Genomic DNA, 27,632 nt, shown 5'->3' with positions numbered 1-27,632 from the left:
GCAACATTATGTTGTGGTCGTTTCCCCAGTCGTGGCTGCTTTTCCTTCAGAAGAATAACACTTTGAAAATGTGCTGAAGAGATGAACTTTCTGCAAATTGAATTGCTCTCAAACTCTTTGGTACTTATTACAAAGATACAGGTACAGCGACATTACTACAAAGAAACAAGTGATGGTAAGTTTGAAGACATAAGTGGACAAACTTTAATGTAAAAGATATTCAAAATTTGAATATATGCAGCAAAAAGGCATGAAAGAAAAAAACAGCAAAAACTTCTGTTTTAAAAATGAGTGATTAACACAATAGCCAAACTGTAGAAAGTGCCGAGATGTCCATCAACAGACGAATGGATAAAGATGTGGTTCATATATACAATGGAATATTACTCAGCCATCAGAAAGGATGATTACCCACCATTTACATCAACATGGGTGGAACTGGAGGGGATTATGCTAAGTGAAATAAGTCAATCGGAGAAAGACAATTATATGGTTTCACTCATATGTGGAATATAAGAAACTGCACAGAGGATTATAGGGGAGGGAGGGAAAACTGAGTGGAAAGAAATCAGAGGGATAAAAACCGTGAGAGACTCTTAACTATAGGAAACAAACTGAGGGTTGCTGGAGGGGAGGGGAGTGGGAGGAGGGGGTAACTGGATGTTGGGCATTAAGGAGGGCATGTGATGTGATGAGCGCTGGGTGTTAAACGCAACTGATGAATTACTGAACTCTATGTCTGAAACTAATGATGTGTTATATGTTGGCTAATTGAATCTAAATTTAAAAAATGAGTGATGAACATCTTAAAATGGGAAAAATGTGCATTGTAAATTTCTCTCTGCACAACATAATTAAAAAATGAATGTTTTCTTGTTTTATACTTTCTTGTTTTTTTCTTGTTTTATAGATTCTTAATTTTATTGTTATTTTTACTTGTTTTATAGATTTTTTTTTAAAGATTTTATTTATTTATGTGACAGACAGCCAGCGAGAGAGGGAATACAGCAGGGGGAGTGGGAGAGGAAGAAGCAGGCTCCCAGCGGAGGAGCCCGATGTGGGACTCGATCCCGAAACGCCGGGATCACGCCCTGAGCCGAAGGCAGACGCTTAAGGACTGCGCTACCCAGGCGCCCGTTTTATAGATTCTTAATTTTATTGTTATTTATACAACCCGACCTTTTTCTAGCTATAGAACCCTGGAGGTATGATTCAGTTATTTTCTTGTTTTATAGATCCTTAATTTTATTGTTATTTATACAACCCAAACTTCTTCTAGCTACAGAACCCTGGAGGTATGATTAAGTTATTTTCTGTCTCCTTTGACTAAATTGTATGCTCCGTGAGAACAAAAACCCCTTTATATTTCTATATCCAAAAATATTTAAACCATGCATTCACACTGATACCACTAATTCAAATGCAACACTCTAGAGTTCTTTCTAGCTTTCCCCTTTGCATATTTGTAACTCATTTCTCTGACAGCAAGAAGCCTGGCTCTCTTTATCCTCACTATATTTATTTATATGCTCAAGCCCCGTGGATGTAACCAGCCTCCCAACCCATTAGACTGCTGCCCGCTCAGCCATTTTTTTTTCTCTGAGCTTTGACCCATGGTGGGCAGCTTTCCTCAAGACTGCCTAATGGCTTTTGACTGGAGATGAAGGAAGGAAGGGAGAATGGAAGGGAGAGAGGGGAGAGAGATGGATGTGAACTTTACAAGCAAAAATGTAAGTATAGACTATTGATTCAATTTTCATGATTATTGATTCTTCAATAAATGTGCAAACTTTTTTTCATTTTAAATCTATCAGCCTTCAGAAAAATTTATGTAAATTTTCACAAACAAGACATTTTTAAAAATTTTTTATTTATTTATTTTTTTAATGATTTTTTATTATATTATGTTAGTCACCATACAGTACATCCCTGGTTTCCGATGTAAAGTTCGATGATTCATTAGTTGCGTATAACACCCAGTGCACCATGCAATACGTGCCCTCCTTACCACCCATCACCGGTCTATCCCATTCCCCCACCCCCCTCCCCTCTGAGGCCCTCAGTTTGTTTCTCATAGTCCATAGTCTCTCATGTTTCATTCCCCCTTCTGATTACCCCCCCTTTCTTTATCCCTTTCTTCCCCTACCGATCATCCTAGTTCTTATGTTCCATAGATGAGAGAAATCATATGATAATTGTCTTTCTCTGCTTGACTTATTTCACTTAGCATTATCTCCTCCAGTGCCGTCCATGTTGCAGCAAATGTTGAGAATTCGTTCTTTCTGATAGCTGAGTAATATTCCATTGTATATATGGACCACAGCTTCTTAATCCAGTCATCTGTTGAAGGGCATCTCGGCTCCTTCCATGATTTGGCTATTGTGGACAATGCAGCTATGAACATTGGGGTGCATATGGCCCTTCTCTTTACTACGTCTGTATCTTTGGGGTAAACACCCAGTAGTGCAATGGCTGGGTCATAGGGTAGTTCAATTTTTAACTTTTTAAGGGACCTCCACACTGTTTTCCAGAGTGGCTGTACCAACTTGCATTCCCACCAACAATGTAGGAGGGATCCCCTTTCTCCACATCCTCTCCAACAATTGTTGTTTCTTGCCTTGTCTATCTTTGCCATTCTAACTGGCGTAAGGTGGTATCTCAGTGTGGTTTTGATTTGAATTTCCCTGATGGCTAATGATTTTGAACATTTTTTCATGTGTCTGTTAGCCATTTGTATGTCTTCATTGGAAAAGTGTCTGTTCATATCTTCTGCCCATTTTATGATTTGTTTATTTGTTTCTCGTGTATTGAGTTTGAGAAGTTCTTTGTAGATCTTGGATACCAGTCCTTTATCTGTGGTGTCCTTTGCAAATATATTCTCCCATTCCGTGGGCTGTCTCTTAGTTTTTTTGACTGTTTCCTTGGCTGTGCAGAAGCTCTTTATCCTGATAAAGTCCCATAAGTTCATTTTATCTTTTATTTCTCTTGCCTTTGGAGATGTGTCGTGAAAAAGGTTGCTCTGGCCGATGTCATAGAAGTTGTTGCCTATGTTCTCCTCTAGAATTTTGATGGATTCCTGTCTCACATTGAGGTCTTTCATCCATTTGGAGTTTATTTTTGTGTATGGTGTGAGAGAGTGGTCAAGTTTCATTCTTTTGCATGTAGCTGTCCAATTTTCCCAGCACCATTTATTGAAGAGACTGTCTTTTTTCCACCGGATGTTTTTTCCTGCTTTATCAAAGATTAGTTGCCCAAAGAGCCGAGGGTCCATTTCTGGGTTCTCTATTCTGTTCCATTGGTCGATGTGTCTGTTTTTGTGCCAGTACCATGCTGTCTTTGTGATCACAGCTTTGTAGTACAGCTCGAAATCCGGCATTGTGATGCCCCCAGCTTTGTTTTTCCTTTTCAACAGTTCCTTGGAGATTCGGGGCCTTTTCTGGTTCCATACAAATTTAAGGACTATTTGTTCCAGTTCTTTGAAAAATGTCCTCGGTATTTTGATCGGGATAGCATTGAAAGTGTAGATTGCTCTGGGTAGCATGGACATTTTAACTATGTTAATTCTTCCAATCCATGAGCATGGAATATTTTTCCATCTTTTTATGTCTTCCTCAATGTCTTTCAAGAGTGATTTATAGTTTCTAGAATATAGGTCCTTTATGCCTCTGGTTAAGTTAATCCAAGGTAACGTATGTTTTTTTTTTTTTTTTAAGATTTTATTTAGTTGAGCTCAAGAGAGAGAGCCTGAGCAGTGGGGAAGAGGCAGAGGGAGAGGGAGAAACAGACTCCCCGCTGAGCAGAGGCTCAATGCCAGGTCTCTGGGATCAAGACCAGAGCTGCAGGCAGACGCTGAACCGAACCGACTAAGCCACCCAGGTGCCCCAACTGAAGACATTTTAACACAGTCTTTGACATAATTATTTCCAAAGTGGTAAGGCATGTGGTTTTGAAGCATTTTGAACTTGACACAACTGTTTTGGGATGGGAAGTATTTACATGATTTAGTAATCATGACAAACTTTCAATAATTAAGTGACATAATTATGACTGAGTTGTCTGCACTTACTTTTTGGGGGGTTAAGGGTAGTGGATAGGCTGAGCAAGAGACAGAATTCACCTTGTTATCTGGGATTCTGTCTCCTAAATGACTTAGAAAATCTGGGGAGAATATTCACTTCACTTAATGTGATAGAATCAAAACTTAAAGTGATTATTGTCTTTCTAAAGACTACTAGGCTATTGAAGTTTAAAATTCATTGTATGATAAAACTATCTGGTGATGGTGATGGCTTTATATTGAGTCAATCAAATTCTCTTACATAGCCCCCTTTGTAACTGCTTTAAATTTGAGACAGCAGTGACCAGGATTTTGTCCTTGCAGAAAGGCTGAGACTTTGGTCTTCTTAGCACCACACAATAACTACATGGTCCAGTAGATTAAAAAAAAGGTAAACTTGTTTAGTAGCTAAAACTATGAATATCTAGAATGACTATTCAAGTGGATTCTTTCTAAGGACAAGGTATTCAAAATAGGTGCTGAAAGAGGTCTTAGAGGACCAAAACAGATGAAAGTGATAAAGTTTGAAGGTTGTCCCAATGGAAGACGGTAGTACTTAAAAGAGCTAGATGTTGGGAAAAATAGATGGAAGCTGAACTGGGCTGAACCCTCAACTTCTGTCCTGACCACAGAAATGAATTGGGTTAAGGAAATCTGAGTGAGTTCAGGGATTCTCCTCTTGACCTCTGCAGGAACCACTGGTCTTTGGGAATTATTAACATAGAAATGAGTAGGGATGCCCTCTCTCATGCAGATGTTTGTGTCTATATAAAGTTTTATTCTCTCATGAAGGTAAGTTTCTATTGTTGATTTTACTTTTATTCTGTATGGTAACAGTGTTTTCTTAATCCGTTGTGGACAGATACTATTGTAAAAATACAGTAAAAATGATTTACTGGAAAAGTGAAATTAAGAAGACAATCCATGAACTATTACTAGATTCAACAAACAAAAGTGCTCCATCAAAACTGCTATAAAGTTTCTAAATGCTTCTAAGAGGAAGCTAAAAGTAGTCCATCAAAACTGCTATAAAGTTTCTAAATGCTTCTAAATCTTTGATTTTTGCTTGTTGTGAACAGGTAACAGCTTGCAGTCTGGCACTAGTGGGCAAACCACAGTTCGAGGGTATTACTTTTTATTAGCAGAGCTCTCAAACTTTAATGTATGAAAGGATCACCTGGGGCTCTCGCAAAGGACAACCCTGGGGTGGTCCTGAGACCATTTCCTCAAAAGCTCCCAAGTAATATTGTTGCTGCTGGTCTGTACCTATAGTTTTATGTAACACCTCATAAACTGTTTTGATTTTCACAGTGATATTTTGAACTAAGAATTGTTATTCTATTTTATTCATGCTTAAGTCAGGTACTAATTAAAGTCAGACTTATTGAGGTATAATTTCCACAGAGTAAAATTAAACCTTTTTTAGTTTATGGTAGTATGCATTTTAACGAACTCATAGTTGTCTGACCACCACCATAATCAAAACCTAAACAGTCCCCATCACCCGCCAAAGCTCCCTTATGCTCTTACATAGTCAACACCTCCCACCCCGCAGCCCCTGGCAACCCCGGTCTGTTTTCTGTCCCTGTAGTTTTGCCTTTTCCAGAATGTCATGTAGTGTATTGTATAGTAGTTTATTCCTTTTTATCACTGAGTAGTGTTCCACTGTATGAATGCAACACAGATTGCTTATCCATTCGCCCATTTAAGGATGTTTTGCTTGTTCTTGGGTTTTGGTGATCATGAATAGAACTGCTATAATCTTTCTTGTACAAGTTTTTGTGTGAACATAAGTTTTCTCAGTCAAAATTTTGACTGATTACTACCAAAGAAACCCACACACACAAAAAAACCCATTCAAGTCTGGGATGATTATTTCAAGCAGCCTCTCCGAGTACAGAGTATCCACAGTGGAGGTTAAAAGAGGGTTTTAAGGACAGATATAAAATTTGATGACGTTGGAAGGCTTTTCCAAGGAGGAGGATTAATCTTAAAAGTGGAAATTGGAAGTAATATAAAGAAATAAATTGGTCTCACACTGTTTTAACGGAACAGTCCTCAATTTACAAACTCTAGATTCACATATGCCTTAAATATATAAATATAAACGGTATGAAGGGAAGTAAACTCTGGGTTTGAGTTTCTGGGTTTTGTTGGAAGAACTAGTGTTTGTTCAGTGATTCAGAGGATGTGAGGAGAGCCTTACAAGTACCCAGTTGTATCTCCTGTAGACAAAGGAATGCAACGACAGTTTCTATTAAGCAGCTGTGAATGAACAGAGAATTATTACAGTTAACGATATCTCATTTGATTGGCACTTGTGTTAAGACCTTTCACATACAATATACAACCCTGTTATGAAGCAGATATTCATACTCTCAATTCACTGATAAGAGGTTACTCAGGGAGGCTATGCCGCATTTCCAAGTTTACAGAGTGGGAGGATTAGGACCCTGGCATTTTCGACTTCCAATGACCCTGGTCTTATTCCATGTTATGAAGTAAGCCCTAAGCTTGTAACTGCATCTGTCCTGGGAGACAGGGGCCTGAGGTTTTGCTGCCAAGTGCTGTTGGCAGACGCTCCCTGTGATTTATCGGGGGCAGATCATACTAAGCTGTAAAGCAAAGTAGTCCCTCTTTACCACCTCCTACCTGGATGAACCTTGATCTTTTCTGCCAAAGAGCCTTGAGTTTCTCTTTCTTTTACCCCCGGTTTTACTGAGGTATAATTGACAGGTAATATTGTATTAGTTTTAGGTGTTCCTTTGTTTTTTAAATTGCTCTCAGATTTAAGGCCTCTGCTTCTTAAAGCAGAATTCCCAACCCAGGTGTGCAAGCACTCAACTTCCTCATTTTTGTCGATAGAAAGCAGGCCCAGAGATGTGTAGCATCCGTGGAGCCTCACGAAAAAGTCCGAGATCTGTGCCGCCGACACGTCCCAATTTCCGTGCCCAAGGGACTGACTACCTGTTGGCAGGCTGCAAAGACTCCAAGCTGTTCGGGAAGGGGGCTTGAAGTTGAGTGACCCGAGCTTCGAACTGCCCTTTCCCCCCTCCCCAACACTCATTCACCACTTGCAAAACCCCAAGGCCTCTGGGGGGCTTGCTCCTCGACCCTGCACCTCTGACAGCTCCACCGGGGACGAGCAGAGTTCATTCCCCGGGTCCCACCGCTCCTCCCGGGACCCACCCGCATCCCTTTCACTTCCTGCAGGTTCCAGGCCGCGCCAGGCCCGCCCCTCCACGCCTCTCGCGGAGGCCGGCGCCGGGCGAGCTCCTCCCCGAGCAGCAGCGCGAGCGGCCACTCCCTGCGCGCCACCCGGGCGGGATCGGGGTCTCTGCTCCCGCGCCCTGCACGCCGCGGGCCCCTCGAAGCCAGGCGGCGGCCGTCGCGCGGGTCCTCGTCGCGACCGGCAGTCCCCGTCCCCGTGACTCCCCTGGGCTGGGCCGCCCGGGGCCTCCGGGACCATGCTACGCTGGCTGCGGGGCTTCGTGCTGCCCGCGGCGGCCTGCCAGGACGCGGAGCCGCCGACGCGCTACGAGACCCTCTTCCAGAGGCTGGACCACAACAAGGACGGCGTGGTGGACATCCGCGAGCTGCAGGAGGGGCTCAAGAGCCTGGGCATCCCCCTGGGCCAGGACGCCGAGGAGGTGGGTCCTGCGGGGCGCGGCCGGAGGGGCCGGGAGGGCTGCGGAGATTCTGGGCGCGGGCGGCAGGAAGGCGGAACTGTGGCTTCCAGCCCGCGAATGGGTTCCGAAGCTCGGGAATGGGGCGCGGGGCCAGTTTCCGCGGGGCCGATGCGCGTCAACACCTGAAAGCCTACTGGTATTTTTCCGAATACCAGCGAACGCTGTGGCCCACTGTAACAATTTAAAACGCTGTTCCATAGTACTTCTGGTCTGAATGCATCCCGGGTTCTTCACCTGCCTTTTTGCAAAATTTGATCAAGATTTTTTTTTTTTTAGCTCTCAGCTTTACAAGCATTTAATCGAGGTTTTGTTTGGCTTCCCCCCCCCCGCAACGTTCTGTAAAAAGGCTCACATTTTGCATCTCTTAGAAGCTGCTTTGTTACACCAGCTAGTTTTGTCTAGTGTTTCAGAACTTTTGAAAACCAATCATGTTTCCTCCAACTTCCTGTTGAGGAGAGGCAACGTTCCATTGTTTAAGACCTTCTTAATGTCCTAAGTGCATAAATTGATCTAAAGGGTTGGCCGGTCGCTGAGCAGTTTCAACTTCTCTGAGTCATTTTAATTGTGTCTCTGAAGTTCAGCCCCTTTAGCAGGGTGGAGATACTTGGAACCTTGCCAACCACTCTGAAACATAAGAGGACACTGGCATTCTCTATCCCAAGAAGGAAGGTGATTAGACTCTAAGACCCAACAACTGTTTCACAGTTATATTTTAAGCTACTCGTTCAATGTCTTTAGTAGGTCCCTTTATTTTATTTACTATTTTTTATTCAGTCAGATTGAGTAAGTTACAATTTTTAAAAAACTGTCTATTTTCTCCAAGGTTCATAATATTCACTTACGATTTTTTAAAAGTTCTGACTATATGTGTAGTTATATGCTCTATTTCATTTCTGATATCGAGCTCCACCACCCACACTTCAATCTTGCCAAAGATTTGTCTATTTTACTTATACTTTGAAAGAACCAACTTTTGGTACTTTTTTGCTGATGGTCTCTTTTTAAAATTTTCTCATTAATTTCTGTGTATTTCCTTCTTTCTTTGGGCTTACTCATTTGCTCTTTTTCTAAGTTTTTTAGTTGAATGTTTGATTACTTAATTTTGAGCTACAATATCCCTTTAATCGCTTCTTTTTTTTTTTTTCCCTTTAAATTCAACTAGCCAACATATAGTACATCATTAGTTTTTGGTGTAGGCTTCAATGATTCAATAGTTGCATACAATGTCCAGTGCTTTTCACATCACGTGCCCCTTCTTTAATTCCCATCACTCAGTTACCCCATCCCCCACCTACCTCCCCCCTTTAATCACTTCTTTAGCTGCATCCCACAAGTTTGTGTTTTTGTTTAGTTCCAAGTATTTTCTAATTTCCAATGTGATTTCATCTTTGACCCATGAATTATTTAAATGTGTGCTTTAAATTTCCAAAAACATGATTTTTCAGTTGGTTCTTTGAAAATATGAATAAAATAGATAAGCCTCTGGCAAGGTTGATTAAGAAAATACGAACTCAAAATCAGGAATAAAAAATGTGTTTAATTTTCCAAAATTTCTATATGAACAAATTATAAAGTAAATTGTATGAAATCATGTGTATGCAAACATACAATAGTATGGCATGTATTTATCACTGTCATATATAGGTATTTTATACAGAAGCATAAAATGTATTTTATACATACAAATATACATATATAATGTCACTCCTTGTGCTTATGCTAGATATTAACTAATCCCAGCACTCTTTTTTGACTGGTATCTTCTTCAGTAAAAGGTTAGTAATGGTTATTTATGGATGGTAGGAGCTACTTTTTTACTTTTTTCTTCACAATTTTTGCATTTCAATTTTTAAAAATAATTGTATATTATTATGATTAGGGGGACAAAGAGGTTTTTTTTCATTTTTGTTTTGTTTTTATAAATATCACCTCCTCTGAGGCGAGTCGTTCCGGACCACCCTCTGTGAAAGAGTTGATCACACCCTACTATGTGTAGGTCCTTGGTCTCACATGTCACTACTATTATAATTTTCAAAAGTGTCATTTTTAGTTATTGACTGTGCCCTCTACTAGGACCAAGCATCTCAAAGATGAGGGTCATGTCTTAGTCATCTAAGCACAGTAATACAAAAAGATTTAGGGCTGTGATTTGAAACAGCCTAAATAAGCCAGTGGCTCGTTTGAGAGAATTACAGGAAAAAAAAAGAGAAAAAATTTAATTGTGAAGCAGTTGTTAGTGCTTCTATTTCCAGCATGTGTAAGACAAGATGACCAAAAATCCTCCTATTGCAAGATATGAAGAAATACTGGGTAAAATAAGATAAATATTTTTTTATGAAGACTTTTTTTTTCTTTAAGAGCAATTTTAAGTTTAGTTGAGAGGAAGGTACAGAGATTTCCTATGTACCACCTGCCCTTGCATATCACATGCACAGTCTCTCCCATTGTCAACATCACTCAACTGAATGGTACCTTTCTTTAACCGAGGGTGAACCTACATTGACATATCATTATCACCCAAAGCTCATAGTTCACCTGAGGATTCACTCGTGATGCTGCATATTCTCTGGGTTTGGACAAATGTGTAATGACATGTATCCATCATTATAGTATCATACAGAAGATTTTTCATCGCCCTAAAAATCCTGTGTTCTGCCTATTCATCCCTGCCCCCCACTGCTTATCTTTTTATTGGCTCCACAGTGTTGCCAGATAAACATCTTTTTATATGCATAATAAGAAAAAGCCAATCAAACTGCCTGGGTTTAAATCTTGGTTCTGCTACTCACTAGTTTACTTTGGACAATTTTTTTCCCCTCTTTCTTTTTTTAATTGAAGCATAGTTGTTGCATTACGTTAGTTTCAGGTGTACAACACAGTGATTCGATGACTCTAGGTTCTGCTGTGCTCCCCACAGGTGTGGCTCCCATCTGTCACCATACAACACGATTACAGTGCCATCGACTATACTCCCTATGCTGGGCCTTTTATCCCGGCGACTTAGTCCTTCCATAGCTGGAAGCCTGGACCCCCTCCTCCCCTTCTCCCTTTTTGCCCATCCCCCACCCCTGTCTGGACAAGTTTCTTAATCTCTTTAGCCCCAGTTTCCTCATCAGTGACAGAGGCAACACTAGTACCTACCTCAGAGGGTTATTGTGAAGAATAAATGAATTCAAATATGTAAAATATTTAGAAAAATGCCTGGAATCTAATAAACAGTCAATTAGCCATTAGCCTGCAAATTATTACTTATGTTACTACAGTCACTATGGAAAGAGGGACGTCAAAAACTTTATGATTGAGGATTTGCCAACTTTTGTTTATAATTCTGTTCTCCCTTTTATATTTAAAAATATATAAATACAGTGGACTATGCTGCTGGTGTATTCAAATTGAGCATTTTGGTACCCTCCTGGTGACATGATCCTTTTATCAGTAGACCTTCTTGCCTACCCTTCCAGCATGTTTTTCAAATTCCCAAATTTTTACCAGAGTGTTGCCCTCCAACAGTCATTTCCTAGGTCTCCACTGGGAAATTGTCAGCACTGGGCTCCCACTTTGTGCAAGACATTCTTCTTGCCCCATTGGTGAGTGAGCCAGTTTCCAGATCCCACGTTACCACCTCTTGTGTTGGACCACTCTTGGTACTGTCAGTCAGTTCTGAGGGGCACAAACCAAGATGGGATTGGGGTGCAAAAGATGTATTGGGAGAAATGCCTGTGAAGGGTAAGGGAGAGGAAAAAAGAAGTCAGTTGAAGTCTTAAGACTGTGACACAAATTTAACTTACCCTGTTAGAAGAGTTCAAGAAGGAATGATTTGGGAAGAACCTCAGACCAAAGCGTATTTCTTAGAAAGTGTCAGCTAAGCCAGTTAGTGGAGTCCTTTGTTGTTGGCTGCCCGGTGCTGGCTACCCTGGTGGCCAGGCGCTGTGAGTGCCGCAGGGCCTGTGCGAAGGTGTGGCAGGCAGGCTGTCATTCAGCTCTGCTCCCACTGGCAGGTTCTCTGAAAGGGCGATCTGAGCTAGCCACCAGAGCCCGCTGCACAGATCTGCTCTCCGTATCAGCTTGGGGAGCGCTTCCTCATTGTTCTCTGCCTCTCTTTCTCTGGGAGGTCAGAGGGACAAACTACAGTCTCCTCTGCTTCAGTTAGTCACCGCTGGTACTTGTAATTTCCCTTTTTGACTGTCGGCTTTAAATTCCACTCATACTCCGCTGTGATCTCTGCAGGTCCTCGTGACTCCTGGTGGTGTGCCCCACGCCTTCATTTGTGAGGGGTCTGCGCTTCTCAAGCTAGTGTGCTGCGTGTGCCTGTTCATAGCGATAATGGGTAGTGGAGTAGCAGGCAGTGTGTGGTGTCCCCATGGGTCATCCGAGTTCCCTATCTAGTCCTCTCTGCCTCCGTCGTGGGAAAGCAGCCCTATGTCTTGCTGACCAGGGTCGTGTATACCCCCTAAGACGCTGACTTCTTTTCTTGTCCGTCAGTCCCTGGACACAAGGGACCGAAGTGTCCAGGTGGCCGTTGTAGCTTGTAGTTCATTGGGACCCTTGCTGTATTCCCTGGCAAGACTATGCCCTGTTTGGGGCCCAGAGTTGTGGGAGTGGGAAGCAGAAAGTCTCCCAGTGGGTCAGTGGGAGCACTAGTGAGTGGGACCACTAGTGAGTGGGACCACTCCTGCTTTCACCTCTCGGTTCTTGGGCTCATGTATTCATCCTCTTGGCGGCCCGGAGCCCTACAGAGGTCTCTCGTTTAGTGCATATACTGCATCCTGAAGGCCGGCAACTCATTTTTGCCAAATATTGTCTCCTTGGAGGTGCTTCAGTTATGGTTTCTGTAGGCCATTCTAGCATCCTGGGAGGATGGCTGCTTCTGGATGGTGTGGTGTATGATATGGCCAATGGATCTCTTGGTCATGGGCCCAGATTCCCTGGATAGATGCTATGTCATGTGGGGATTTCATGCCTGTGGGTCAGGTGTTCTGTAAGCCCTTTGTGGCAGGAAAGGGAAACCCCTACCTGAAAGAGGTACCTGTTCCGGTGGGGATGAGCCAGTGCCCCTTTCTGAATAGGAGGCCTCAATATCACTGACTTTTCACCTAGTGACTTGTTGGACTTCTTTTTTTTGTTTTGTTTTTTGTTTTTTATATTTTTAATTGTAATAAAATACAACATACAATTTACTGTGTTAACGATTTTTTGAGTGTACCGTACAGGGTATTAAGTATGTTTATGTTGTGCAGCCCTCACCACCATCCATCTCCCAAACTTCTCATCTTGCAAAACGGAAACCCTCTACCATTAAGCAGTAACTCCCCATTCCCCCAGCGGCTGACAACCACCATTCTGCTTTCTGTCTTAAGTGGAATCATACAATGTTTATCTTTTTATGACTACTTACTTTTTTAATTTAGGAAATTTATTAAATGTTCTTATTTTAATTCTTTCTTTCTTTGTCTTGATTGTAAATTTAATTGCTTTTAATGTGTCTGAAATTGAGTTTTTGAATATTGTATGTTACCTTGATTTTTACTAGGTTTCTTTTTTTAAATTTTTTTAAATTTTTTTAAATTTTAATTTTTTTTTTATTATATTATGTTAGTCTTCTTGAAGAATAGTGTCATATCAGGGGCAGACAGGGGCCAGGTCATGAAAGACAATTTGGGCCTGATGAGTGGTTTGGATTTTATATGAGTAATGGGAGCCCTGGGAAGTTTTAAGTAAGAAAGAGACACAGGCTGACTTAAGTTTTAGGAAGAGCACTCTGGGGGGTGTGTGGGAAATGGATCGAAGAAGAGAGGGTGTTGAGGCAAGCCTGGGAAACAGTAGCCAACCGAATACTTGGAATGAGGATTACATGGTCATTCTTTATGGGGGAAGATATCAGAAGCGTAGGTCGAGGGTTTGCGTAACGCCAAGGATTGGGGAGATTATCTACTTGAGTATCTAGAAGTGAGAACTATGAGATGATTCTTCAAGGGAAGGCTTCAAGATAATAGTTTGCATCTAAGACAGATACCCAGCTTAAAGCGAAATCCTTCTAGATTTTCACCTGATTTTATCTCCTTTACACGTTTCCAAGCTTTTGTAATGAATTTAGCATTTAGAAGAGAGCAAATTTCCGTTTAAGTTCCTTTAGACCTTAAATGGAAAGAATAGGGAAAATAAAAGTAGAGTAGAAAATAGGCATAAGGGATACAATAGCTAGCTATTACTAAGTGTTCTAGGACTACCCAGGAAAGAGAAAAGACTTCAAAGCAAGTTCTGCTTTTCAGAGTATTTTCTATTTCGTATTCATCCTCCTCCTCCTTAAGGTTGGTTTTTTGTCAAAGGCCACATTAGAACATTCTCAAAGACAGTCCCAATGTTTGGACATCATTTGAGGTACTCTAAGGAATAGGTTTTAGAACATTAAAGAATAGAGGAAATAATCTGAATTTTAATTTACTCAAATGGAAATCGTGAGGAAAATAAACTGATGAAGAGTCAGCAGTTTTAGCCGGAAGTATGCTTATTTTGTTTCAGTTTAGGCTTGGAAGAATTTGGAACAGTGAAGGGCCAAAAAAACCAATAAAAACTCCCAAAACAAAAAATTTCCCAGATGTAGAATTAAGGCAGTAAAAAGAAAAAAGTGGATCTTGCTCAGTAGGATTTTACAGATATTTTTTCTTACTTCTCCAATCTTGGCATCATTTTTGTGGCACCTCTTTTATTATGTGGAGGAGAAAGGGGGACAGGTTTTGTAGATATCCTGTATCTGAGTTCAGAACTGGCTGATCTGACAAATGTGTTCAGTTAGCCTGGTAAATTACAGGCAGTATTAAAACTAAGTTGTTTGCTGTATCCTCATGTGCACAAAAACTGTAACTTTCTTAGGAGAGAGTTATCATCATAAGGGGCCTAGGACTCTTTTTTTTTTTTTTGAGGTTTTTTTTTGGTAAAGATTTTTTTATTAATTTGACAGAGACACAGCGAGAGAGGGAACAAGCAGAGGGAGAGGGAGAAGAAGGCCTCCTGCTGAGCAGGGAGCCCAACATGGGGCTTGATCCCAGGACCCTGAGATCATGACCTGAGCTGAAGGCAGATGCTTAATGACTAAGCCACCCAGGCGCCCCAGGGGCCTAGGACTCTTAAAACAGAGAGGATTGCTGAGAGTAAGAAGGAAAGCATCCTGGCCAATGTGTTCTATACTTGGTGTGACTATGTAGCTTTGGTCAAGTCATTCAACCTTTGGTTTACTTTCCTTATTCTCAATGCAGGTATCTTCCATGACTCCTGGACAGAGCTTTTATCAAGATCCTATGTGACTGGGTATAAAAGTTGATGTAAAAAAGCCTTTAAAATGTGATGTCACAGGCACTAGATGACAGGCTCATAGAAGACCCTCTGTCTCCACAGGTATTGAGTGTATGCTGAACGATTAGGCAGTGTCTGACAGGTGGTCGGACTGGACAGCCTGATTTAAGGGCTCTTCCCACTCTGGCATTCTACGATTGTTTTGATTCTCTGTCTTTAAATTTTCTATTGACAACTACAGATGGAACAGGGTCACATACAAAAACAGTAGCTTAGCAAATGTGTATTGCTTTGAATGGAATTTCTTTTCAGGGTTTCACTCCATAACATAATTCCTCTGTTAACAGGAGGGATTTATTTCATTGGCATTTTCATTGCTAGGAACTTTATTACTAAAGGAAATGTGATAGAGAAGTCAGAGAGGTACATTTTAAGGCATCACAGCAGGGAGATTATGGTACAAGAAAAACAATGAATTCCAGTTACATTTATGTCAAATGTTCTAAAATATATAACATCTGTACCCTTTGTGTTTTCTCCTTATATTCTAAAATCTGATGTTACCCTTCTCTGAGGCTCTTTATTTTGGAAAGAGTGAAAAAAATGGAAGAATTCTTTCGTAAGGCATAAAATACCCTTTTCACCTTGGTAGCAGTCTGTTAGTCTCCTTCCCAAATCCTAACATTCTGTTTCCCTGACCGTGGACATTTGTCTCTTTCTTTTCTTTTCTCTGCTTGGCATTGTTCTCGCTTCCTCTTTTCTGCCTGGCCAGTTATTACCCATTTGTTTAAAGCTTCAGCTCACCTGCATAATTTTACCCTAGCACAGTCAGACTTATTATGTTTTTTATCAATATTCCAGTTAAGATGTTTAGAAATAAGCTCCCACTAGGGAACATACTGTAACGGTGCTGCTTGACTCCTTTTGATCACTCTGAGTTAAAAGATACTATCTTTATAAGGGTCACATAGAGTACACTGAGAAGTCTATGTCGGACAGGATCTATGAAAGGAACAAGAGGATTTGTTGAGAAAGTTTGATGCCTCACTCTGAAATGTAGACCATTGTATGTACTTCATTCACTGGTGCGGTGTGTGCAGTGGTTATTATTATGAGCTGTGGACTCAGACCAGGGTTCAGATGTTTTCACCATTTGCTACACTTGCGACCTCGAGTGAGCTATGTCATGCTTGGAAACCTCAAATGTAAACTAGGAATGATAAGAGCTACACAGTAAGTAGTACAAATATTAAATTCATTCAGTTAATGTTTTTGAATAGTGCCAGAGACTGTATCACCAATGAACTGGGGATATAAGAGTGAACAAGACAGACAGCGTCCCTCAACTGTGTCCTGACAACTCTCTGTATAGGAGGACTGTTTGTGTTGGTGGGGGTAATTATAAGCAAATAAGGAACAGGATAATTTTTAAAAGTGGAAGGAATTGTTACATACAACAAAAATAGTTGCCCTTTTATTAGATGAGACTATCAACTCTGTTTTGCTCCCTCCTATCACTTGTGTAAAATTCTGTCAGTCTGTTTCCCTTATTACTTGGGCCATGACTTCGGTCTTTTGTCCTCGGACCCCTGGACTCATGGGTCTACCTGGATGTCTGTCTTCGATGACTCTGGCTCCGTGCCCTGTCTGCAGGGCACAGGGCCCCTGTGGATTGTACAATTCTCTTGTGTGGGAGAACTCATTCTTGATTGGGCCACAGCATGTCTTGTGAAACGGCATTAGATGTCTGCCACTGCTCAAACGCCCCGGGGGGGAAGCGTTCATTGCAAAGCCTACGGTGGTACTTAGAACTGACTGTGGTGCAACCTCCCTCTAAAGGCAGACCTGTGGGCATGTCACGGACGTGTGACAGGCCTCTGTATGTTGTCAGTGCTTGACAGGATGAGTGAGTAGAGCAAGAGCTAACGGATAATGGCCCGATTAAATTTTCTCTGTGAATTTTTTTTTTAAAGATTTTATTTATTTATTCGACAGAGATGGAGACAGCCAGCGAGAAAGGGAACACAAGCAGGGGGAGTGGGAGAGGAAGAAGCAGGCTCATAGCAGAGGAGCCTGATGTAGGGCTCGATCCCAAAATGCCGGGATCACGCCCTGAGCCGAAGGCAGACGCCCAACCGCTGTGCCACCCAGGCGCCCCTCTCTGTGAATTTTTAAAGAAGAATCTATTTTCTTGGAGCAGTTTTAGGTTCACAGCAAGAGGAAGAGGAAGTTATAGAGATTGCCAGAGACTCCCTGCGCCCACACATGAACAGCCTCCCCCATTGTCTACATCCCCCACCAGAGCTGTACATTTGTTACAGTTGATAAACCTACACTGACACATCATTATCACCCCAAGTCCATAGTTTACCCTAGGATTCACTTTTGGTGGTGTTCCCTGGGTTTGGACAAATGTATAATGACATGTATGCATCTTTATAGTATCCTACAGAGTATTTTCAGTGCCCTAAAAAAATCCCCTGTGCTCTGCCTATTCTCCCCCAACCCCTGGCAACCACTGATCTTTTTAATGTGTTCATAATTTTGCAGAATTTTCCAGAATGTCATGTGGCTAGAATCATATAGTATGTAGCCTTCTCAGATTAGCTTCTTTCACACTTAGTAATATGTAATATGCATTTAAGGTTCCTCTGTCTTTTCATGGCTTAATGCTTCGACTCTTTGTAGCACTGAATGATATTCCATTGTCTGGATGGACCACAGTTCACTTATCCATCACCTACTGAAGGCCATCTTGGTTGTTTCCAAGCTTTGGCAATTATGAATAAAGCTGCTCTGAACACCTGTTTGCAGGATTTTGTGTGGACCTAAGTTTTCAGCTCTTTTGGGTGGATGCCAAGGAGCATGGTTGCTGGATTATAAGGGAAGAGTGTATTTAGTTTCGTAAGAAGCTGCCAAACTGTCTCCCCAAGTGGCTGCACCATTATTGCATTCCCACGAGCAATGAGTGAGAGTTCCTGTTGTTCCACGTGAATTTTAGTATTCAGCTTTTTAAAGAGTACTCCATATTTAGGAAAATAAATTACAGAAAAAAGTGGATTTTTTACGGTGAAACTACACCTACACATTTTCAGTGGAGCTGGTGAGGGACCATCAGTACACGTATAGGGAGGCCGGAGCCCTCAGTGGCTCTGAAGAGTGGGATTAAGAAGCCGCAGACATTGTTGATGAACACCTCCTGACTTTTCTGCACGATCCCAGCTGACTTAACTTCTGCCCATTTTTGAGATTATCCTCCTGAGTGTGCTGCCAGCACCTGTACGGGGAGAGGTGGGAGCCTGGTGGTAAGAGTGGCCTTGCTGTAGAACCACTGCCCATGCTGGGTGAAGATAAGGAACTGGGGGTGGGAGTTGGGGGTGGGCAGAATCGCAGAAGGAAAGGCCCTAGCGGGCAGATTTTCATTAGGTCCCCAATTCCTAATCTCCACACAATTAAGTGCTTCAACCTTAGAAGAACGCTTCGAAGAAGGTATGAGGAAATAACTTTAAAAAATGTTGGACTTCACCGCCCGTCAATATGGCCCCACACCCCACGTCCCAACATCCTCCCACCCACTTTTCTCTAAAAAGAAGCTCTACCTTTAGAGACAGCCCTGTGCAGAGGTCTTCCCCGAAGTTCTGGGGGAAGAACATGAGTTATCCCTTCGAGGCTCCTCCTGGAGTGGGGTGAGAGCCTGGGCGTCTCATGCGCTGGGGCAGGAGCGCAGCAGCCCAAGGCCTCCGTGTCTGGGTCAGGCCCCCAGTCGTCATCGCAGCGGAGGCTCCGGCCAGTGCGGCCAGGTGCTCGGGCGCCCGGAGGCACCTCGCGCCTCTGCGCCGGAGCCGTTGCGATGGGCCTTCCCCTTCCTGCGCTTGATCTCGCGGAAGGAGCCTGGTGGGTGAGGGGGCACACTGCTATCGTAGGTCTCTAACTGGATGTGTGGTGGGCAGGATCGCCTTCCTCCCTCTCACCTCCCTCTGGGAGACTCCCGGGGGGCCACAGTGTGGACCGCCCCTGCGCTGGCGACATCCCAAATGGATGCCCTCTATGAAGAACTCTTTCGGTACCTGGACCGTAATGAAGGTGGGACCCTGGATATCCTTGAGCTTCAGGAAGGCCTGCGGATATAGGGGTCATTGAATTCCTGGAGGAAGGGCAGGTGGGCCTCAGTGGGGCTGTGGTCAGAGAGATGTGGGAGCTGGGAGCCCCAGAGATGCCTTGGGCGGGGAGAGGGGAAGCCAAATTGACACCTTACCCAGCTTCACCTGGGACCCACTATAGCTTTCATGTTAATTACCGTTTTACCGTTTTAAGACTGACAACACAGCTAACACTTTTCTCAAGCATTTTTCTTAATTCCCCTGGCTCTCATAAAACTTCCAAATTCAAATTGCTGTCAAGATGTTGGCTACCACCTTGTTGGGGGGGGGGAATCACCTTTTTCAGTGTACTCACCTGTTATTAGTAGCCTGGATGGGCATCTAGGCCAATGATGCTCCCTCCCCACTTTGGGGAATTGGGATAATCACTGTATGTGTGTTTGGGAGTGGGGTGGTAGTTGGAAGTGATCTAACATTACCTTTTGGTTTCTGTTCCTGGAAGGAGGGCTTTCAGTCTGTTGGCTTGTACCCTGAGGGTCTCGCCAGTTCTGACCTTTCCTCCTAGCATGCTATCATTAGCACCCTTTTAAAGACTGAGCTCAGGCATCATTTCCTCTGGGAATCCCTTGTTTTCCCAAGCGCCTAGACTACAGATTACATCTCAGCCTGTAATGCCTGATACATATGTCTATCACTCTATGTCCAAGTTATTTTCTGTTTGGAAATTATTATTGAATATAATTACTTTCCAATTATATTTGCTCTTTGGATGTTTACACCAGTAGACTGGGTGGGAGATTCGGGAGAGCGAGGACTGTTGAATTCATTTCAGATCATTGGTACTTTGTGCTCAGAAATCTCTTGACTGAGTTCTGTCAGGTTAAGAGCCCTGTGAGCTTGAGAGCCTTTACTTTCATCGTCGTTCAGTGATTTAACAGCTGTATTTGGGGCACATTCTATAGGCCAAGCATTGCAGCTCAGTTTTCTCATTTGTGGCATCAGAGGCCTAGACTGGGTATTGGCCGTGGACCAGGCCAATCCAAAATGTTATCTCTGTAAAGTTCACTTGGTTTTTGTAGTTCCTAAAATGAAAATGGACGGGTTTTTTTTTTTTTAATTTTTTGAAGTTTTTTCTTTTTAAAACTTAATATCCTTTATGCTTATTATTTATTAATTTTTAAAAAATATTTATTTGAGAGAGACAGAGAGAGTGAGCAGAGGGAGAGGGAGGCAAGCAGACTGCCCCACTGAGCAGGGAGCCCGATGTGGCGTTAGATCCTAGGACCCTGAGATCATGACCTGAGCTGAAAACAAGAGACGCTTAACTGACTGAGCGACCCAGGCGCCCCCCCCTTTATGCTTATTTAAATGTCCTTTATTCTTGTGCTTAGATTTCCAAGTGTGACTTGTATTTGTTTATTTGATACAAACTAAGCTTTTATAAGAAATTCTGGCTTATGCCATAAGCAACTTCAGTTCTTTGAAACACATTTCTTATCAGAACAATTTTTTGCAAATCTGTCTTTTGGTTTTTAAGATATGGTGTGAGCCATATCAAGGGTTTGTATACCCAGTGGTGACTGAGGGCTCACATATTAAAACCAAGGAAGAGTTAACTCATCAACCACACAGAACCTTGTATTTCAGGGGAATACTGATGTGGCTTTTCCTCAGGTGATGGTGACATCTTTAGAGGGTTCTGATGTGAGTTTTCTCCCACATGTCTCCAGCTTCCCTAATAGAAAATTCATTTATATAAATTAAGAATTCATCAGTTAAAAAAAAAAGAAATGGTACTTACATTATGTAATGATAAGAAAGAAAAGATACAACTTTTTTATTCTGATACTAGGTTTTTTTGAATGACGTTTTATTTGGCTTTTTACTGTGGAGGGTGAGAGACTGAATATACAAGTATGGGGAATGGTTTGCTCGTATTTATTTATTTATTTTTTATTTTTATTTTTTTTTTAAGATTTTATTTATTTATTTGACAGAGATAGAGACAGCCAGCGAGAGAGGGAACACAGGCAAGGGGAGTGGGAGAGGAAGAAGCAGGCTCCCAGGAGAGGAGCCTGATGTGGGGCTCGATCCCATAACGCTGGGATCACGCCCTGAGCCGAAGGCAGACACTTAACCGCTGTGCCACCCAGGCGCCCCTGCTCATATTTAAAATTGAACTTTGACCCACAACTTAGAGCAAACCGCTCAGGAAACCAACCCCTTTTCTGGTTGCCAAATGCCAAAAATGGAATTGGCATTTAAGAGTTTGGACAAAAATAATGATGGGGTGTCTTTATTTATAGCAGAGAACCAACTTGCTATAAATCAGACTTACAGGAGGCCAGATTGCTATCTCTAGAGACAGTCCAGGAAGCAAAATAACTTCTGTAATAATCAGCCCCAAATGGTCAGAGATTGTTTGATACCTGACAGCTGCCCTAATTTTTGTTCCCACTTCCAGCTCATTTGATTGGTCTTCATTTATTTCTACAGAGGAATACAAGAGAAAATTCAAAGGGGAAACCCTAGTCTTTCATATTATTGTAAGTTGGAGTCCTTATTTACCATAAGAAGGGTTAAAAAATCAAGCTGTTCAAAGATAGGGCCAGGGATGTCTTTTTAATTTAATTTAATTTAATTTAATTTAATTTAATTATTTGTCAGAGAGAAAGCCAGTACAAGCAGGGGGAGCAGCAGGCAGAGGGAGCAGCAGGGGGAGGGAGAAGCAGGCTTGCTGCTGAGTAAGGAGCCCAATGCTGAATAGGTCCCAGGACCCTGGGATCATGACCTGAGCCGAAGGCAGACGCTTAACCGACTGAGCCACCCAGGCGTCCCTCAGGGATGTCTTTTAACTTGTAGTGTCCAAAATGATAGTTGTTCCCTGATATTTCCATTGACCAAAATATAAACTTCTTAAATGAAACTTTAGTACATAAATGGGGCCCCAGAATGCTGTGCTGTGTTCTTTTGGATTATGCACATCTTGGTATATGCTGAGTAATCAGGATGTAATTTTCAGATGAACATGATCCTTGATGTAATTTGTAAAAGTAATTAAACAACAGTAATTATTTTTCAGTGACAATATAAATGTATTTGCTTTTTTTGAGAGAGAACGTGCGTGGGTGGGGGGAGGGGAGAGTAGCAGAGGGAGAGGCAGAGAGAATCTTGAATAGGCTCCCTGGCCATTGCTGAGCCCCATATGGGGCTTGATCTCATGGCCCTGTGATCATGACCTGAGCCGGAGTCAGGAGTCCCAGGCTTAACTGACTGAGCCACCCAGGCATCTCAGGAAAAATACTGTTTTAGACATCTAAGTCTCACACTAGGTGAAGTGTGTGTTTTTTATCTTGAGTTTATAAAATGCCTGTCTTATAGGAAAACAGCCAATCGGCTCGAAGTGTAAGTATGTCCAAATAATTGAGTAGTTTTAGCCTATTTAAAAAAATCTCTTTTCTTTTTTATAGAAAATCTTTACTACTGGTGATATCAACAAAGATGGGAAGCTGGATTTTGAAGAATTTATGAAGTACCTTAAAGACCATGAGAAAAAAATGAAATTGGCTTTTAAGAGTTTGGACAAAAATAATGATGGTGTGTATTTTGTGTTCATCACCAGCTATGAAGAAGCGCTTCTCATATCTCCCAAAGTGTAAAACAATGTGTGTTTAGTCTCTCTTTTTTGGAAAATAATTATTAGTAGTTTTAGTACTTGTTTTTTGTAGTACTGTGATTTTTCTGCAGAATTTATGTTTTTAGTGAAGAAAACTTATGCATAGCTTTGTCTACTGAATTAAAAACTGTGAATAGGGCTGTGTGTATATGTTCACTATAGAATATTGTGCTGATTTGACTTCAGGTTATAGGTTAAAAATAATAATTGGGTTTCCTTGATCTCTGGGCAAGAGATATTTATTTTTGTCCATGTATAGGCATAATGTTATATATTCTAAAATTTAAAAAACTTTCAGATTATCTTAGATTTAATAATCTTTTTGAAAGAACTACTTTAGGGCAACTACTCTCTGATCATGAAAATTGGGAGGAAAAAATAGCTATTTCAATATGTATCTTTTTTTTTTTTTTTTTTAGATTAAGTAAACTCTACCCCCAATGTGGGGCTTGAAGTTACCACCCTGAAATCAAGAGTCACATGCTCTACTAAGTGAGCCAGTCAGGCACCCCTAAATATGTATCTTCTGATTAGGATTATGGTTTCATTCTTTAGATTAATAGTTTAGAGTCCCAGTGTGTAGAGCAAAAAACAAGTGCCACAGTAGGAGAAAGGGAGCAGTCATGAAACCCTTATCACTAGAGGTAGCCTTTGATAGGAAGAGGGAATTTATTTTAAAAAATTATAATGCATACAAAAATGTAATTAAAAGATAAACTTTATAAAAAAACTAAAATGCATCCTCAAGCTCCTCCTTATATATGAATAGTCAGGGCCATTCCATTCGCAGTTGTAACTACTCATCTCTGGTATCATAGTGCAAAAGAAGCCATAAACAATATGTACTTGAATAAACACGGCCGTGTTCCAATAAAACTTTATTTACAAAAGCAGGCAACAGGCCTTATTTGGCTGATAGGTCATAATTTGTTGGCCCCTTGTTTATACTGAATATTAACTTTAGTTGGGTATAAAGCAAATTTCTTCACACAGCTAACCCCTTTGAATGGATTTGATGATGGTTCCAGTCTGTGACACTCATCCAGGAAGTTGAGTTTATAGTGGGAAGTAGTGCTATTTGAACATTTGTTACCTCCTAGAAGCCTTGCACTACATGCCTCCAAGTCTAGCCTTAGTCCCATCTTGTAGAAAAATGCAGTTCTTACAACCAGCTTTACTTCTCTGCAAACTTTCATCCCATCCTGCGCCCACTACAGTTCAGTCACATGGGTAGGACGGTCTGTGTAGCGTGAAGGCAGGCAGTAGCTGGGAGATAGAGCTAGGGTCATCTGCCAGCTAAGCAGGGGTGAATCATCCCGGTACCTAAGTTGTGCCCATATCAGTTGTCCATTTCAGAATACTTTATATGCACCAGAGGAAATAATTGAAGGTGAAATTTTGTGATACATTTATAGTAAATGAAAACAGTTTTTACTTAATTTATCTTGTTTGTAGATTTTCCAACAGTTTCGTTTCGTTTCTTTTCTCTTTTCTTTTCTTTTCTTTTCTTTTCTTTTCTTTTCTTTTCTTTTCTTTTCTTTTCTTTTCTTTTCTTTTCTTTTCTTAAAAGATTTTATTTATTTATTCGACAGAGATAGAGACAGCCAGCGAGAGAGGGAACACAAGCAGGGGGAGTGGGAGAGGAAGAAGCAGGCTCATAGTGGAGGAGCCTGATGTGGGGCTCGATCCCACAACGCCGGGATCATGCCCTGAGCCGAAGGCAGATGCTTAACCACTGTGCCACTCAGGCGCCCCCCAACAGTTTCTCATTATAAGTTTGTTTTTGTGTATCAGACTTCTTCAAGCAAAGCATAAACAGTCTCTCATTATTTGTGGATTGTGTATTTGAGAATTTGCCTACTTGCTAAAATTTAACCCCAAAAGTAACTCCAAAATCCGTGCTTGCGGCATTTTGGCCGTCCTTCGTGGACTTGACTTCATTTGCTTGGCAAGCACATTTCTCGCTGAGATAGAAGAAAACGATGCTCTGCTTTCTTGTTAGAGCTCTCATACTGTAATTAGGTGTCCTTCTGCAGTCTACTGAGTGCCATGTTTCTTGCATTTTTCTGCTTTTTGTTGGAGATTTTGCTGTTCTCCGTGGCTCCCAAGCATAGTGCTGAAGTGCCATCTGGCATTGCTAAATGCAAGAAGGTACACTTCATTCAGGCATGAGTTGTAATATTATTGGCCATGAGTTCAATGTTATAGAATCAACACTATAATATGGTATTATATAGTATATATACACACATATAACAACGTTTTATACCGACAAGGTTTTATATTGATTGGTCAATGAATATGTTGTGACCAGAGGCTCAAGGAACCTAACCCTGTATTCCGCATAAGAACAATGGTTCAATGATTCAGGGTTCCTAGTCACCTTGTAGAATATAGCTACCAAGAATGATGAGAATTGACTATATTTCTTTAAGAGTGCAGTTATAACGGAGAATATTTAGAATGGCATTTAAGGAATTTCATTGCCAACAAAGAGATCCCTCTAACTGTTTTTTACACTGTGCAGATTCTCATGTTTCTCTTTTCGTCTCCCCAGGAAAATTCTTTCCAAATCCTGGGATTTCTTCAGAGTCCTTCTCCTAAATGAAGTCTTTGCTTTCACCACTCACAGTTATCTTTGTCCTCCTCTTTTCCTGGAGAACTTCGCCATTAGTACTCTTTGGTATCAGACCCTCTCGTGCTTTGTTTGGTTTCCTCCTGTTTCATGCATTTTGGTCTTGGGGTCGAGAGTCTGTGAGCTGCTTGAGGGAAACGCAGTATTTATCGCTCCCGTTTATTGCTTCTATTTTCTCTTTCTTCCTCTCCTCTGATTCCTCTCATTCTATCTGCAAACACGGTCAAATTTCTCCAATAATAATAATCTGCCCTCTTCCATTGTCCTGCCATCCCCACTTTATTTTTACTGCCAGATTTCTCAAAAGAGTAGTCCCCACTCTTTGGCTTCTTTTAGTCATTTTCTACTTCCTTTTAACCCCATGCAACACATCTTTACAAGTATGAAAATTGCCTGGTCATTTATTAAAATGTAGAAATGCATACGTGTGAAATTAATAGATCCTAGCCTGGTGGAATTTACTTTGAAGTCAGAGTGTCTTGATTTGAATCTCAGTCCCACTGCTGCTTAATGTTTTGTACTTGGTGAGGCTACGTAAGCTGTCAGTCCCTTCTTCTTTAGATGCAATACCTTTACTTACCGATGAGATTTCACGATTTCTGAATGAAATAGCGTCTGTGTGCTTGTTTAGTGTATTTGTTAAACTTGAGTTGGTGTTTGCAATATGTATTTAAGCAAATCTGTAACTCACCCAGAGTCATAATTTTGCCTTAATGAGTCCATGGTTTTCCCTTACAAAATGAGAGATTTGAAATTCATGATTTCTAAGATCCTTATCCAGTCTGAGTCTGAGTTTATGCTCTTTTTAATTTTTTAAAGGAGTGATTGAGGCTTCCGAAATTGTCCAGTCTCTCCAGATACTAGGTCTAACTATTTCTGAACAGCAAGCAGAGTTGATTCTTCAAAGGTAAGCTCTTTATCTTACTGGCAGTTGTGGGGTTTCTTTGACATTAAATTTCGTATCTTGTATTAGAGATCTTCATTTTAAGTATAGCTTAAAACTCTCTCTACACCTTAACCATTCCTCATTATGTGTGTTCAGGATCTTCCTTTGTCTTCATGTTTTGTATGTATGTATTTAAGGTGTAGGAGTGGGAAGTGTAAGCTCAGACTGGATTCTCTCTTGCAAGGAAGGCCCCTGGGGCAGTGGAATGGCGGTAAGGTGTTAAATCCCTGGAGAAGGAGCCTAAGCATTTTCGTGCTGCCATTTTTCCCCTTTGGTTTCTAAGGTGATAATGGAACTCATTGTTCCAAGATAAGCTGTTTAGCAGATTCATCACATTATTTAACCTACATGTCACTGGATAAGTGGGAAATTCCAAAGATTCACAAAGAAACGCCGATTTAAACTCTCAGAAAATGGAAATGCCAGTTTGAACATTACTGCCCAGGGTAATCAGTTCAGCTGCTTGGTGAGTCAGACCTTTACAGCCTTAATGTTTTATTTCACAGGATAGAGCAATAATCTCTGAAGTCTCAGTGCCCTTGAAGACTCTTCTGTTACAAACACACCGTAGGGACTAATTAATTCTTTGGTGATAACAAAAAACAGAAAAGGGTGCTTATATTATATTCCTGTGAATTCTTTCAGTCTTTGACATTATCTAAAAAGTTTCTGCTAAATGGCTTTATTGTTGAATTTATCTCCTTTTTTATCTGTACCAGTAGCATTTTCCTCCTTTCTGTCTGTTCCGAATTTCTTTTAAAAGCAGCCGCTCAGCAGGAGGGCATGATGTTGCTGTTGTTAACATTGGACAAGGAAGGCTTTCCTGACGAAATGAAAAACTAAAAAAACGGAAAGGGGTGAACCGGATTTTGACAGTGGGGAATGGGGCATGTAATATTCTGTTCCCAAAGTCACGTTCTTCCAGGGAAATGAAGGTTTTTCTCTGGTTCTTAGGCCAGAAATTATATTCCTCTGTTCTTTTTGATAGCTTTAGGAATAATGCACATTATAAGCCCAAGTTCCAGAATAGACCATGGGTTGCAAAGGGATGGATATTTAGAAGTGGCTAAATAAAATTATGGAAGCAACCCAAATGTCCATTGATAGATTAATGGATAAAGAAGATGTGATACACACACACACACACACACACACACAACGGAATATTACTCAGCCATAAAAAGAACAAAATCTTGCCATTTGCAACAACATGGATGAAACTAGAGGTATAATGTTAAG

At 41.3% G+C, this 27,632-nt stretch overlaps 1 protein-coding gene across 2 annotated transcripts in view; it reads left to right on the top strand.

The window, feature by feature from the left end:
- The first annotated feature begins 7,332 nt into the window (after positions 1–7,332).
- The window catches only part of LOC100470051 (calcium-binding mitochondrial carrier protein SCaMC-1), a 49,340-nt gene continuing 29,040 nt past the window's right edge, over positions 7,333–27,632 (top strand). The window contains exons 1-3 of one of the 2 annotated variants that reach the window (XM_011237265.3): positions 7,333–7,707; positions 22,607–22,733; positions 26,267–26,354. In XM_011237265.3, the coding sequence (XP_011235567.2) occupies positions 7,525–7,707; positions 22,607–22,733; positions 26,267–26,354 (398 nt within the window). In that variant the 5' untranslated portion in view covers positions 7,333–7,524. Of the gene's footprint in view, positions 7,708–21,369; positions 21,425–22,606; positions 22,734–26,266; positions 26,355–27,632 lie in introns of those variants that run through there. The other variant, XM_034654002.1, reaches the window with a different exon arrangement.

Source organism: Ailuropoda melanoleuca, chromosome 2 (genome assembly GCF_002007445.2).
Source record: "Ailuropoda melanoleuca isolate Jingjing chromosome 2, ASM200744v2, whole genome shotgun sequence".
NCBI lineage: Eukaryota > Metazoa > Chordata > Mammalia > Carnivora > Ursidae > Ailuropoda > Ailuropoda melanoleuca.
The sequence above is the reverse complement of the archived record's forward strand: the minus strand, read 5'-3'. Positions and strand labels throughout refer to the sequence as shown.